The sequence below is a fragment of the Triturus cristatus genome, chromosome 3_1 (assembly GCF_964204655.1).
Source record: "Triturus cristatus chromosome 3_1, aTriCri1.1, whole genome shotgun sequence".
NCBI lineage: Eukaryota > Metazoa > Chordata > Amphibia > Caudata > Salamandridae > Triturus > Triturus cristatus.
In genome coordinates this window covers 381,486,364-381,501,375 of record NC_140583.1, presented here as the reverse complement: position 1 = coordinate 381,501,375, position 15,012 = coordinate 381,486,364, and the positions used below count along the sequence as shown (strand labels likewise).

At 41.3% G+C, this 15,012-nt stretch overlaps 1 protein-coding gene across 4 annotated transcripts in view; it reads right to left on the bottom strand.

The window, feature by feature from the left end:
- WDR72 (WD repeat domain 72) overlaps positions 1-15,012 on the bottom strand; it is a 1,103,881-nt gene that overhangs the window by 680,248 nt on the left and 408,621 nt on the right. For all 4 annotated transcript variants that reach the window (XM_085644161.1, XM_085644164.1, XM_085644162.1 and 1 more), the window contains exon 11: positions 715-960. In XM_085644161.1, coding sequence (XP_085500287.1) covers positions 715-960 — 246 coding nt within the window. The remainder of the gene's footprint in view (positions 1-714; positions 961-15,012) is intronic.

Below are 15,012 nucleotides of genomic sequence, written 5' to 3'. Positions count from 1 at the left end.
CTTGCTTTGTTCTGAGCTTTGTTTCTACGCTTCTGGTGTTCAAACATGTGCACATGCCTCTTGTTCTCACTCTGTGCTCGTGATGCACATTTCCCAACTCACCGCTTCCTGACAGTAGCTAAAGCCATGCTGTGGCCCAAAGAAGAGGGCATTTGACTGTTGTGCTAGCCACGCATGTTTGCATGCGCTTAGACAAGTGGTCAAATATGCCAATTATTTATCCAAACAGATGCTATGTTTGTGGATAGGCATAGGCAGGAAGAGCGAACTATCAACCGCTCACGCGCAGGTCCAAAACGTGAGCTTTACATGTCCAGAAAGGGTAAATATCCAGGGACATACATGAAATAGATGGGTCTTACACTGGGGAACCTGTTAACGTAGTGTGTAAACATTTCACTTATGGTGGCTACAATCCTTCAAAGAATCGAATGCAGAAGTCTTCCAAGGTGCAGACAAATACTGAAAATAACATTGCATCATTGTTTACAAAAAAATACACCTCTGCTCGGTTATGGAGAATGAAAGAAGTGCACGGAAAGCAAAATAACCTGACATTATAGGGGTATTGCTCCAGTGGAGCAGTTGGCACTAATACTAAGATTTGTCGTGATTATTGTACCTGTTGATCAGCGTAGGATTTTATTTTCAGCATCGTTAATGCGACAATTCAATCAACATTGCACGCACAATAACATTGTATTATTAAATTACCTTTTAAAAGTGAATGTTCTTGTAGAAGACTTGTCCGTATAGCATGTAAAGCAGGTGTTATAATAATTTTTCCATCTTGGCAGCCACACACTAATTTATCCAGGTTCGGGATGTATACAGAAGAAGTAACTGTTGCATTCACAGTACCATTTTCAAGGACACAGAGATGATCAATTATGCCTTCAGACAACCTGCCATTTTGATTAAAGATTTCTTGAAGAGTAATCGAAGTTGCTAGTGGAATTTCTGCAACAAAATAAACATTTCATTATAAAATGTTAATAACAATTTGATGACATAACAATGCGAATGTTTCCTATTAACTGATATACAGATGCATCTGTGGAACAACAACATTGCACCATCCCTCCTTACTCTACCACACGTTGGCTTTCAATTACATTTTCCTGTCAACGATTTTAACCAAATCTCCTGAGTCTATAACGTCTGCTTCTTTTCAGCTATAATTGTACAGCTCCACTTTATAATTCCTGTTGTCATTTTCTATTTTCATTTCCATATCACTCACACGACTCTCTTTGTTGTTTCCGCCTTTCTATCTACCTTTGCTCTTTTTCACAGGTTTGATTTTCCCTGTGTTGCGTATAGATATATTCTATCATTGGCAAAGTCCTATTTATTTTGTCTGTTTCATTATGCCATCTGCCTTACCACTCTCGTCCTGATTCTGTCATCTGTTCCTTTTATTCCTTGCCTGTCTTTATTTCTTTGGTAACGTATACACAATTTGCCAAGTCAATGAAAAATATTACAAAAAATGCTAAAGCAAACTGAAAAAAAGAAATTGTCTTAAGAAAGGTAAGTGAAAAAACATTCAAAACAATGTGTTAAATAAGGCGATGTACAAGATAAGCATGTAATAAATAAGGCAATAGTTTTTTTTCATCACAGGATGTAAAAGTTGATAATCACAGTGCCTAATGAATTACATTCTACAAGTGGCAGTCTGCAAAGTTGAACCTGTGCAATTATATGATGCCAGTCACTGACAGTAACTTCTCGGTTGCGCTTATATATTTGACATATCTAGTGGTCATCTGAGGCTGCGGTCTTTGAGACATAGACTCAGTGCCTGTCAACAGGCGTGAAGCAATTCAAGGGGTCACAAAACCATCTCATGTGGGCAGTTAGGAGAACAGGGCACACACAAAAGAACATGCAGAACAAACTGCTGCTTGTAGCCACAGATTCTGCAACCTTTTGGGATTGTAAATCAAAACAAGGTGGCAAAACGTCAGTGTAAGGTAACAACCCAATCAATGTTTCATCAACTTCAGCTTAAGATGTACTGAACAGCATGCTCTTAAATACAATTCTCTGCGAAGGTAGGCATAGGATTTTAGAACAGTCCAATTATATAAGGGTTTGATGATAATTGATTACTATTCTAAAAATGATATAGATTTGAGGAATTTATTTTAAAATGTTTTTCACAGCTCAATTCTACTGCTTAGTAGCAATAGTGAATGTGTTACAGTTTGGGAATACCTATTCCATGGGTTCTTTGACTCGCTCATTTTAATTCTATTGCCTTCCAAACATAGTATTGTAATTATCAAGCAGGAGCTATTTTTTTAAATCCTAACAAGGTTGAAAAAACGCACGGGTTTGTGCCAGTGACGTGGAGTCAGCAATAACACATTTTGTAAGTATTACAGTAGACTAAGTCAACCAAAATGTGCACATTTCCGGAGGGCTGCCTCGGCAGCAGTGGTACCAGAGAAGCACTGTGCACATTTTTGCCAGGGTGTTTAAATGTGTAATCTGGAGGAGGGATGTTTTCGAAAACTAGCTCACTCACACAAACTGGCCAGGTATTTATATACAGATAAACTTTCAATTTTATTGCGATTAATGAACAACGAGCCAGAATATTTCTTTAAGACAAACGGCTATTACTTTAGATTTGCCTATATTTATTTCCATTTAAATATTCGAAGAAAATGATTCTAGAGCAGAACTCAGTCACAGAAGACCAGCCAGTGGTTTGCTCAATGAGACTATATTGTCCGTATATTTTGAAGAGATGTGATTGGTTGGTTGCCGATTTTTGGAGGATGTGAAATCGCGATGTTAATGCTGCTGTTTAGGTCTGATATGTAAAGCTAACAGTTCCAACAGCAGTCTCCATGCACACCTCTGCGGAAGCGCAGCCATGTGTATATTTCAGAAGAGACCGCTTCACCCATAATAACTCTACTTTCAACCACCTGTCTCTATGTAATGCTTGTAGTGAATGAAGAAGGAGGGTGAGTATGGCCTTCTTACTGAGCTTATCCCATGAATGATTCCTCTTCACCTTATCAAACGCGCACCTAGGACTGACACAATAGGCATACGTGGAGTCTGTAATTTTGTTTTCTGCAAAACTAGAAAGGACCAAAATGTTATTGAAAGATCCTAGAGGAGCATGAAAAACGATCTGATGGAAAGGACCAAGTTCGTGAACAGTGCTTTAAATGATTACGGAGACGACTGTTTTCTTAAAAACTGTGTTGGGCACACACAACCAGGTTTGCATTTCCCTCAACTATTGGGGTGGATCCAGTGCCATGACATGCCTGTATGATGCCCTGGCCCCAGAGTCTGCAGATACGTTATTGCGGAGGTCTGGGATGGTGCCCTTATTCAGCTTATTTAAAAAGGACTCAAATTATTTCTCTTGCCATCCTTCTGTTTTCGCCCATTAGTGTTTGAGTGCCAATATTTAGGAATGATCTTTTTGTGTATATAAAGTACCCATCATCACTGAACGTTGGTAACATTAGCAAGACTATTGCTCAGTGCTCTGATGTGGCGCAATTCCTTGGGATGTGTGAAGGTGAACGGAGTAAGGAGCGAGCATAAGAGTGAAGTCCCTGGAGTATGGGGAGGACTGTTGTGTGGGTCGCTCTGTGGGGGCCCCTGTGGTCAACTAGCTGGAACAAAGATCCCTCCTCTGGGGATGGCAAGATGGTGTCGAACACCAGAGATGCCTAATTTTCCAGTCTTGAATATGAGAAGACCACGCACACCAATTCTTAAGTTGATTGTACACAAGTTGGGGCGTGCTGTAGAGGAAAGCGTCTCCTAAACCAGGACGCGTGAATGAGTGAGAATTGCACTAGTCAAAAACGAGTAGTGTCCCTCTAGGCACAGCCAAAATAGCAAGAGTGAAGCTCAGTTCAGAAATGTTCCAACATGCAAATTTATTGACGAATAATTGTTCAATGTTGGATTGCTCATTACATTCACGAGATAGTTGCTTAAATGCAAAGGTTCAACAAAGGACTTTTAAATGCGCTTAATGCATTTCGGGTCACATGACCCTTCATCAGGAGAAGTCCTAAAGAATACAAAAGGAGAGATTTAGCGGCCTCTTCAATAATGTTACCTATCAGTAAAAAATCATTAATCCACCCTTGTGATAAGATCTGAAGTAGTGTGACAATAATAGTCAAGAAAGAGTTGACTAATAGTGAAAAAACATAAGCCACTGGAGGTATCCCCGATTATATCAATCAGGTAAAAGTGAAACCAACGAATAAGATATCAATCCTGTAAAGAGTTTTGGAGTGAAAAAAAATATTAGGGACGACGATGCGTGAGTGATACTCTATTAAGTAAAACCGCTTGTACACAAATGAAGAAAACAACGGTGCATTATGAAAAGCCCAAAACCGTACATTTAAAGACGAAAAATACCTGTGAATTATGTGATCCAGTTGATCACTAGTATCAAACGTGCAAAAGACGAACAGCATATACGCGTGTAGTCAAACGCCAACGAGTATAATGGTTAGTAAACAGTGAGAAGGAACACGCTAATAAGCGTGACGTAAAGATGGAAAGGGAAAAGGGGTCAAATGATAAAGAGCTCCAGAGGCAGCCATATTGGAATGGAGTCCTAGAACAGTTGAAATGATAGTGTTTAAACAATAAGTGAAAAAGAACAACTTAAGAGGCAGGTAGAACGAGTAAAAAAATTGGAAACAGTTAGATCGTGAAGTTAAAGTTAGTGAAGACAAGATAAAATCCACATGTACGGAAGGAAAAGTCTGAAATAAAAAAAGTAAAAAAATATATGATAAATAAAGTTGATTGAAATGAGCAAAGAAAAAAAAGAAACTGAAAATGAGACAGACAGGTAATCAAGGTTGAGGAAAAACGTGGAAAGAGGTAGAAAAATGAGTATTTAAAACGTAATGAATATATAAAAATTAACAGATATGAAAAGACAGTAAAAAGCAATGTTGTGCAACAATTAGAAAACGAGAAAAAACTGAAAATTTGTAGGTTCAAAGGGACTGGATGTACAGAGCAAAGATTATAGGAAACAACTGAGTTCGACGCGGTCATTGAGTCCGTGTGGGACCAGAGCGTTCATTTTGTAGATCCAAGCCGTTTCTCTCTGGAGTAGATACTTGCGGTTGTCTCTGTTTTCCATGATCGGTACCACCTCACATACCAGAAATCTCAACTGGCTGATGTTGTGACTTTTAGCAAGAAAGTGCATCGCTACTGTGGATTTGGTGTTCTTATTACGGATGTTGGATTTGTGCTCAGTTAGGCGAACCTTGATTTTTCTCTCGGTCATGCCGATGTATATCAGGCCACAGGGGCATTTAAGCATGTAAATAAGATTTTTTGAGTCTTAACATGCTGTGGTGAAATACATGGGCAGAAAGGAACAACAGGGGATCCAGGGTGGAGCAAGTTAGGCAGACCCAGACCTATGCCAAATAGTGAGATGAAGACTAGGCACCTACTGTGGAGAGGACTTGGGTCTGAAGAAGCAGCTCCCATTCAAACGCTATGATACAAGCAAAAGAATTAAAAAACAATAGATGGGGAAAGCCAACGGTCAGTGGTTTACCCCAAGATTGTGTGTTTGCAATGATCGCAAATGATCAGAGGAAGGATAAGCCTCAGTCTCGTAGTGTGAGACACGACTATACAAACACTAAAGGAAATACAAGGTGTTCCAAAACACAGTAAAGCCAAACCACGCAGGATGGTGAGTACTTGTCTCTTTTGTGAATCAAATCTCTAAAACAGAGCAAGATACAGCAATTCTGGACAGTTAGGTGATTTACTTGTAGCATACACAAAACAAAAATGTGCAACGTCTTAAACATTTGAATCCTGTGTAGTGGCCACTATCTGCCTCCGCGAAACTAAAGCACTGTATCTTGAAAATGAACCAAGAGTAGCGAGGAGCAGAGTCTTGGGAAAACTGACACTCAATGCTAGTGAGCTAACCAAATCAAAATGACAGTGCTTTTTCAGTGTAGCGTCTATGAAGAGTGTGTAATTATATCCACTGTCGGGAGTGAGAGCAAGGGCCTCTCGTTGGCAGTGCTGGTTGATCACAGCAGAAATAATGTGTCACTGATTCAGCATCTAAAAAGAAAGTTATCATGTTTGAAGGCTTCAGAATCCATGACTTTCTGAACTTATGTGCTGTGACTTCAAAACACGGGAAATATTAACTATTGGTTAAAAAGTAATTCCTGTCTGTTGGTAAGTAAAAAAATATATGATAAATAAAGTTGATTGAAATGAGCAAAGAAAAAAAAGAAACTGAAAATGAGACAGACAGGTAATCAAGGTTGAGGAAAAACGTGGAAAGAGGTAGAAAAATGAGTATTTAAAACGTAATGAATATATAAAAATTAACAGATATGAAAAGACAGTAAAAAGCAATGTTGTGCAACAATTAGAAAACGAGAAAAAACTGAAAATTTGTAGGTTCAAAGGGACTGGATGTACAGAGCAAAGATTATAGGAAACAACTGAGTTCGACGCGGTCATTGAGTCCGTGTGGGACCAGAGCGTTCATTTTGTAGATCCAAGCCGTTTCTCTCTGGAGTAGATACTTGCGGTTGTCTCTGTTTTCCATGATCGGTACCACCTCACATACCAGAAATCTCAACTGGCTGATGTTGTGACTTTTAGCAAGAAAGTGCATCGCTACTGTGGATTTGGTGTTCTTATTACGGATGTTGGATTTGTGCTCAGTTAGGCGAACCTTGATTTTTCTCTCGGTCATGCCGATGTATATCAGGCCACAGGGGCATTTAAGCATGTAAATAAGATTTTTTGAGTCTTAACATGCTGTGGTGAAATACATGGGCAGAAAGGAACAACAGGGGATCCAGGGTGGAGCAAGTTAGGCAGACCCAGACCTATGCCAAATAGTGAGATGAAGACTAGGCACCTACTGTGGAGAGGACTTGGGTCTGAAGAAGCAGCTCCCATTCAAACGCTATGATACAAGCAAAAGAATTAAAAAACAATAGATGGGGAAAGCCAACGGTCAGTGGTTTACCCCAAGATTGTGTGTTTGCAATGATCGCAAATGATCAGAGGAAGGATAAGCCTCAGTCTCGTAGTGTGAGACACGACTATACAAACACTAAAGGAAATACAAGGTGTTCCAAAACACAGTAAAGCCAAACCACGCAGGATGGTGAGTACTTGTCTCTTTTGTGAATCAAATCTCTAAAACAGAGCAAGATACAGCAATTCTGGACAGTTAGGTGATTTACTTGTAGCATACACAAAACAAAAATGTGCAACGTCTTAAACATTTGAATCCTGTGTAGTGGCCACTATCTGCCTCCGCGAAACTAAAGCACTGTATCTTGAAAATGAACCAAGAGTAGCGAGGAGCAGAGTCTTGGGAAAACTGACACTCAATGCTAGTGAGCTAACCAAATCAAAATGACAGTGCTTTTTCAGTGTAGCGTCTATGAAGAGTGTGTAATTATATCCACTGTCGGGAGTGAGAGCAAGGGCCTCTCGTTGGCAGTGCTGGTTGATCACAGCAGAAATAATGTGTCACTGATTCAGCATCTAAAAAGAAAGTTATCATGTTTGAAGGCTTCAGAATCCATGACTTTCTGAACTTATGTGCTGTGACTTCAAAACACGGGAAATATTAACTATTGGTTAAAAAGTAATTCCTGTCTGTTGGTAAGTAAGTAGTCCCTCCATACTCCAGGTGTGGCTGCATGTCCAAGATGGCGAGGAAGCCTGCATGTTTTCTATCTCGTAGAACCGAGAAATACATTTTTAAAGTCAGAAATAAAAATAGCACTACAAAAGACAAAGCACCAACCACAATTACCTCTTCAAAATCAAAAGTTAAGACCCACAGCAATGGAGAGTTCTCCTTCTGACTTGGAGAAGTTTAAGTAGAAAAATTGGACATCGATGAGTTGTTGGCAGAGCAAGATACAAGCTGGATCTGAAGCAGGGTTTGACAATGGCAAGTTGCTGAAGAACGGGGTCCTTGTGCAGTCAGAAGAAAGTAGGAAAGTTCTAAGTGAGCAAAATACATGCCTGGGAACACCTAGACCTCATTCGAATGCTGCTTGGCATCAGTACCGATGAAGCTCTCTACGTTGAGACTAAAAAACATCTCTGGAAGCCAAACATCCTTCAGCGCAGCAAACTAGCATGCAGCTGAATCAGACTGGCAGAGTGATCTTGCGCACGTCTGCAATCTCTTGGATTTCCATCCAGTAGACTAACCAGTGGCGGATTCCTCAATCAGTGCTGACAGAAACCTTAAGGTGTTTGTGGTACATTGTGTGGTCCATGCAACCATGTTGCAGAGATGATAAAGAGTGTGGTGAATCGGATATAAAGTACAGCAGGGCTAAAATGCCTTAGAATCTGTTAAACTAGTTGTTAGTTATGTAGGAATGTAACCTGAATGTTTCTGGATTCACAATTAAAGAAAGATCCACCCATTGTGTCGGGTAGTATATGTCAGTAACAATGTATCATCTTGTGCAGTTACCATTGTTTCCATTACATTTTTTAACCATTTGCTCAGCGTTGGTCTTTAACTTAAATGTTGATTTATTCATGATCCTGTATGATCTGTTTACAGTTGACATGGTCTGACTACAAATAACGTCAAATAATTGCCTGAAATGGAAATTCTTTGACTGGAAATAATGCAATTAAGTGTTAACAACCTTTTTTTAATACCTATTAAAAAGTGGATCAAACACAACATGGATATTTAACAATGTGTAGCTTTTGCTCCTGATAGTAAACATATCACTTAAAAGTCTTGACTATTATACTGGGAGATAGCCAGGAGATAAACAGAACACTCACATTGCTGGGCAAAATATATTTGCTAAACTGGACTATCCCTTCCATATGAAGCCTATTTTAAAGAATAGGCATGTTGACGAAACACCCTTCAGAATACATTAGTTAAATCCTTTCAATTAACCTATATTGTAGTTATTATTCAGTAAGTGCAGTAGGTCTACTATCTATGTCCTTTTGAGACTGGCAATTGTCTTGGATTCATTAGCAGAGTTCTGTCTGTGTTTCTTAGTCAGCATATTGTGGAGCACTGGAAGATGAATGGACCTAGTGCAGGCTTCTCCAACGAGTAGTTCATGAGCTACTGGAAGCTCTCCAGCTACCTGCAAGTAGCTCTTCTGCTTGCTGCACAACCTACTAAATTAAAAACTGTTTGCTTGTCTGGATTAGTATATGTATATACCAAAATTAAAAAGTGTGTATCAAGACCAAAATATGTATATCTTTAGAACTCCTAACTTGAAGTTTGAAGAAAAAATGGTTACATTTCCAAAATATATTACAAAATACATGTAAAGCGGATATTTGAGTGATCAATCATTTGGTGTTGGGGAGAATTTTTACTAATATTATTACATTGGTGCCATGGACGTTGAATCTATGACTATTTTTAATTACCAACGTAAACGCATTCCAAACTGACAAAACCTTTTTGATGCTACTGCTAGCAACCCTGCCTGATGCCCTGCTGGGATCACTGCTGCTAATCTTGCACAGGGTAGCCACTAATATAATCTTGTCTGATGTAATGATTATTAGAACACTACAACACGAATAATATTGGTAGTTCAGGGTGATTCTCATTAAACATAAGTAGCTCTTCCTAAAGAAAAGGTTGGAGACCCCTAACCTAGTGACTTTCTGCGAAATGTGTGAATGGATCAGTGTTTTATAAAGTGGTAGAATCTTTAGAATCTTTCCTCTTTGTACAGATGTGTTGTGTTAGCTTGCTAAATGTTATTCCGCTGTATTAATCATTCATGTATTAGATCCTCTTTGGCACTCTCTTTTGGAATCTGTGTTTCCTTGCCAAAGTCTCACTATGTTTCTATCCCATAGTCTGGTTCTCCCAACTCCCTACTAAATTAGAAGCATTTCCTTGGCTGATTAATATATGTACACCAATATTGAAAAGCGTGCTTTCAGGATGAAAACGTATGCATTTTCAGTGCAAGTGTAGGCACTGTATTTTAAAAAGAGAGGCTTTGTTAAAGTGTGGCGTGCATTCAACAAGTCCGGGCAAATGCAGATCAAGTGGACCAAGGATTCCCCATGCGGATAGCATACACTGCAGGCCCCGGTGTTTGCCAATGACTTCCAACTGGCATTTATGTCCTTTATTGGAAAACCAGGAGTCTGGGAAGCAAAATCTGCTTTAAGGTTGACTTGCTCCACGCACTATTCAAGTAAGGCTGGTAGAGCTTTTCCCTATAAGAGCTTAGAATAACCTGGATGTTGCTAGTTGAGGATTAGATGGTCAGAGATCTTCCTGCCTGAATAGAACCCTCACTTGTTTTTTTCAATTCAGTTTTTAAGGCCAGTGGATGGTGTATGAGGTTTTCCCAATTATCCATGACCAGGTTTAATTTGGAGAAGGCTTCCGCATGATAGTCCAACCCAGAGTTTTTTTCTGTTTGTGAAGATAACCTTCAGAATTTCTTTCATAGTATTAGATGATGCTGCTGTGAAGTTCACACAAGGCGTAAGTCACTGCCTTGGCCTTTTCTTTAATGGAAGAGATGTGTGCCTTGGGTTTGCTATTGCTCACGAACCACACGCCAAGGTAGTTGTATTTGGAGGCAGTAGTTATTTTCAAATTGCACAGGCTCCAGTGGTGTGTGGGTTTATGGGTGTAGTGGCCGAAGATAAGAACCTTTGTTATTTTGCAGTTGGCCACTAGTTTGTTGGCGATCTTGTTTGTATTTTGTACGTCCAGGGCTCTCTGTAAACCCACTTGTGTGTGATCCATTAGGACCAGATCATCGGCAAACTGCATCATAAACAGGTGATTTCACCCGATTTTAGGTACTAGCAGGTTAACGGATTTTAGGGACTTTCCTAGGACATCGGTATACAAATTAAAAAGCATAGGCACCAGGTGGCATCCTTGTTTGAGTCCTTGGTCTGAATACATTTTATCTTCCGCTGTATTTTGGGCTACCTTGATGCATACTTAGGTTTCAGAGTAAAGTGCTGTAATACCGCCCAGCCGCGTTTTAGGGATTCCCCATGTCTGTAATTTCTTCCAGAGAATATTCCTGTTGACACTGTTGAAGGCTGTGGAGTAATCCACAAAAAAGGCAAAAAGTGGTTGATGGTTTGCGAGAGTACGCTGCTCGACAAGATAGGCCACGGCCAAGATGGTATCCGTCGTCAAGGCCCCTTCCCTAAAGCCTGATTGGCACGCAGGGAGGATGGCCTCGTCTCTGGCCCAGATGTCTAGGTCATGTAATAGAAGACTTGTGTATTCCTTGGCCTCAATGTCTAGTAGTGTAGATTGTAGGGTCCGAAGTGTCTCCTTTTTTAGTTTAGGTTGTAGAATCAAGCCTTTCCAGGCTTCAGAGGTTAAAGTGTTTGAGCTTCAGACTGACAGAGGGGTGTGAGAGAGAGGCCCAGAAGTCATAGTCCTATTTGGATAGGTAGCCAGGAAGCCCATTCTCGCTCCTTATGTTTTTCAGAATTTTAGGCACGCGGCTACACTCCGTATTAGGTAAGGATGGGGGAAGACCAGCTAATTTCCAGGCCCCGTTTTTGATGTACAAATTGTTATGCGAAGTACTGTCTCCTGAGGGAGGTTGATTGGTTGTGCAGGCTCTAGTAAAGGGCATACAGTATAATAATGGAACATGCTTGCTTCGTGCATCTGCTGGGACTCCATTACATCTGTCATGAGAGTTGACATTTGAGGGTGTTGATGAACAGCCAGAAATCAGCCTGTCTGTTTTAAAAGAGAGTAGACATATAGCCACTGTGATTCTTCCTGTTGTTGTTTATGCTGCTAAACATGCATATTGTGTGCTTTCCTGACTGTTACCCATGCATGGCAAAGATCTTCTCTGAGCGTTTGTAGTAGCGGGCAGCATGCCTACGAGTTCTTTTGCTCTGCTTCACCTTTGCACAGTGCCTTTGCCGCTGCAGCATTCCTTTTCCTAAAAGACAGACTGAGTGCTAGATGGAACAGGTCTGCAGCTGTTAATGGCCATGGTGAAAATATGTGCTGAACAGAGTAGTAGTAGACATCTGATTGCCAGTTGATTTTCCATGTTGCCAGGCACAAGATATCTTTTTTACTCCATTTTACCTTTCGTAGGAGTGTGTGGATTTCTTCCCTGGGGCAGAGCCCATGGTATTCAAGATGGACGGCCTGAGTGACTGGATAGATATCTCAGCAGTAAGTAGAAGATGATCACTGGGCTGCTGGTGTGTTATCGAGAAGTCCAGAAATTGTTCTGAGAGGGGGTTGCTCATGAATACATAATCCAGGGTTGAGATATTGCTGTATGAGTTGGGCCTTTTTCAAAATGAAGAGTCATCTTGTGCGGAAGTGTGCCTTGAGGGATCTATTCAGGATTTTACAAGCAGGATCAGCTAGTGAGTTGACCACACTCTCGCTTGCTAAACTGCGGGTGTTGAAGTCACCAAATATTATTGTCCAACTATTGGGATAGCTATAGAGTAGCTCTTCCATGATCCCTTCCAGTTCCTTCATCTGCCTAGCCTCAGGCTAGCTGTGCAGTTGAAGTACACGATTAGGAACAAAATCTCTGTCACACACCCTTTCAGCTGCAGGCCCTGCTGTAGAGCAGCTGTTACCATATCCATGGTTAGCTGAATTTTTACTGCTGTTACTGCCAGTGCCAGATTCATATAGATGTATAAACTTCTAGGTGGCCTCCGGAATATATTAAACTTTTTAGCTGAGTGCTGAAATTCTGAAAATCCCAGGATTAACAGTGGGGACAGTGTCCAATTTTGTTGCAGACAAAGCAGATCGCCACTCTGCATAAAATGAAATGCCTCACTGTTGTTGTGTCTGCTGCTCTTTCATCAGTTGTGATCTGGTTTAAACTCTGGGTGCTAGGAGTGTATAGGCTGTGTTCCTGCCAAACTGTGAGCTAGCCAGCTCAAATCATTTGATGGGAGCAAGGCTTGTGGGTCAGCTGTGATTCTGCATGCTGTCGTGGAGTTTCTTACGGTAGAGGCATGGCATATGCTCAGATTGAGGATTGCACTGGTTGGAGGAGCTGGGGAGATGCCTCTTAATATGGACCTTCCCTGCAGTTGCATCCTTTTTGTGCTACAATGTCCTCTCAGCATATACAGTTATTTTTCTTGTCCTAGAGCTTGTTCCCGAAGAATCCTCCAGCTGGTGAATTGGACCATTTCTGTTAAGATCATTTGGGTAAAGGCACTGTTTTTCCACGTTGCTATTGTTGATTCTCTCACTGAGTTGCCACTTGTGGGCTTGAATTGTACTCATAATAAGTCCTCTGTTGTATAGTGTGCCAGCTCCTTTATATGGTGCAGAACTCGCTAAATATTTACCCTGTTTAAAGTAGCCATGCTTCCTCTGGAGGTATAATCTGGAGTGAATACTGTAATGTTGTTATCTGAGTCAGAGGTTGTAAATTCTCCATTCCGAGCATGGGCTGTGTTTGTGGCCTGAGGAAGCCTGTTTGAAGTAGTTAGGCTGGCGTGCCAATTGGGTGGAGTGCTACCCCTTGAAAAGTTATCAATTATCGATAATGTCCTAGCCCCTGTGGTTTACGAATTAGGTAAAAATCCAGATTATGCAGGCGGCCCGGAAGACAAGGCAGTTGCACTGTCCACCCTGTTTTCTGAAGGAGTAGGAACTGCGGGAAAGCTGTTCCATGGAGGGGTGTGGGCTGTTCCAGCTTCTTTTATGCCTGCCAAAGAACCAAATCTTGCACTTTGCTGATGCGTTAAAGTTCGTGCTTCTAGGCTGGAGCGATGGCCATTAGAGGACATTGCGTTTTGGAAAACTGGGACGGGCTTCTGCAATATGGTTGCAGATTCCAGAGGTGGAGGGTCTGGGTTCACTTTGGAAGCAGTATGGCCATGATCAGGTGAAGCTAAGCACTTCCGGAGAGCCTTTGAGAGGTAGCAATTCAGATTTGGGTTATTTTTTTCTTGCTTCTTCAATTGTGTTTTTGCTCTTCTGGAGATTGATTTATTGGTGTCTGTGGCATTGGCTGTGGACCCTTTGGGAATATTTTCCCCTAGAATGTCTTGGATGGGGATAGTAGGATGCTTTTGTCTCCTGTTGTATTTCCCCACTGAGGCCAGCTGCAAATAGGTGGTGTATCAATGGTGTCAGTGTTGTCGTGGTTGACAGATGCGGGGCGGGAGCGGGGACCCTTTCTGGGTAACTAGGGGCCAAATTCCTGGATTCCACATGTGGAACCTTCAAGTCCGGTTTAGATGCTTGCCGCAGTTTCAGCTCTGTAACCAGAGATGTAAAAACTTCCTGGAGTGTACTATGTTTCTCCGTGATGGGAAAACATGAATAATTCTCGCTTTGAGGATCGCTTACTACATCTAATTTGGCCTCTACTTTGTCGATTTTTTCTGCCATCTCAGTTATGACTGTGTCTATGTCGTGCATGGTTCTATCTGGAGTTCTAATTTTTGTCAACATAATGATGGTAGCTGTTCCTAAGGAAAAAATTATTCTCTACAGCCTATTCTGATTAAGATGTAGTGTGTTCAGGGAGAAAGTATGTTGGTGGGATCGAAGTGAAGGCGGGGGAATTCCTCCTTTTAGAATTAGTGCCCTCACACACCCTTGTGGGTGTCATGCTTCATCATCGGGCTTTGCTCCTCGTGGGGGTGGCGCTGCAGTCCCCCAAGGGCCCCGCGAGAGGGCTCTTTATCGGAGATCTTTTTAAGGAGGTGCCGCAGTTGTGCATGCGGGTGTGTAGGTCTTGTGAAGGTGAGTGTGTGTGTGATGATAAATTTATCTAACCAGATCCCAAAGGAAGTTTTATTCCGGGGTCCAGAAGATAAGTTAAAGCAATGAGTCCTGTAGCTAATCCTAAACAACAAATAAGTAGGGGGGATAAGTATGCTCCCGCTGCTCCACCACAGCCCCTCCAACCACCTATGTACCCTGGACAGTGGATGAGACCACAACCGATGTGGAAC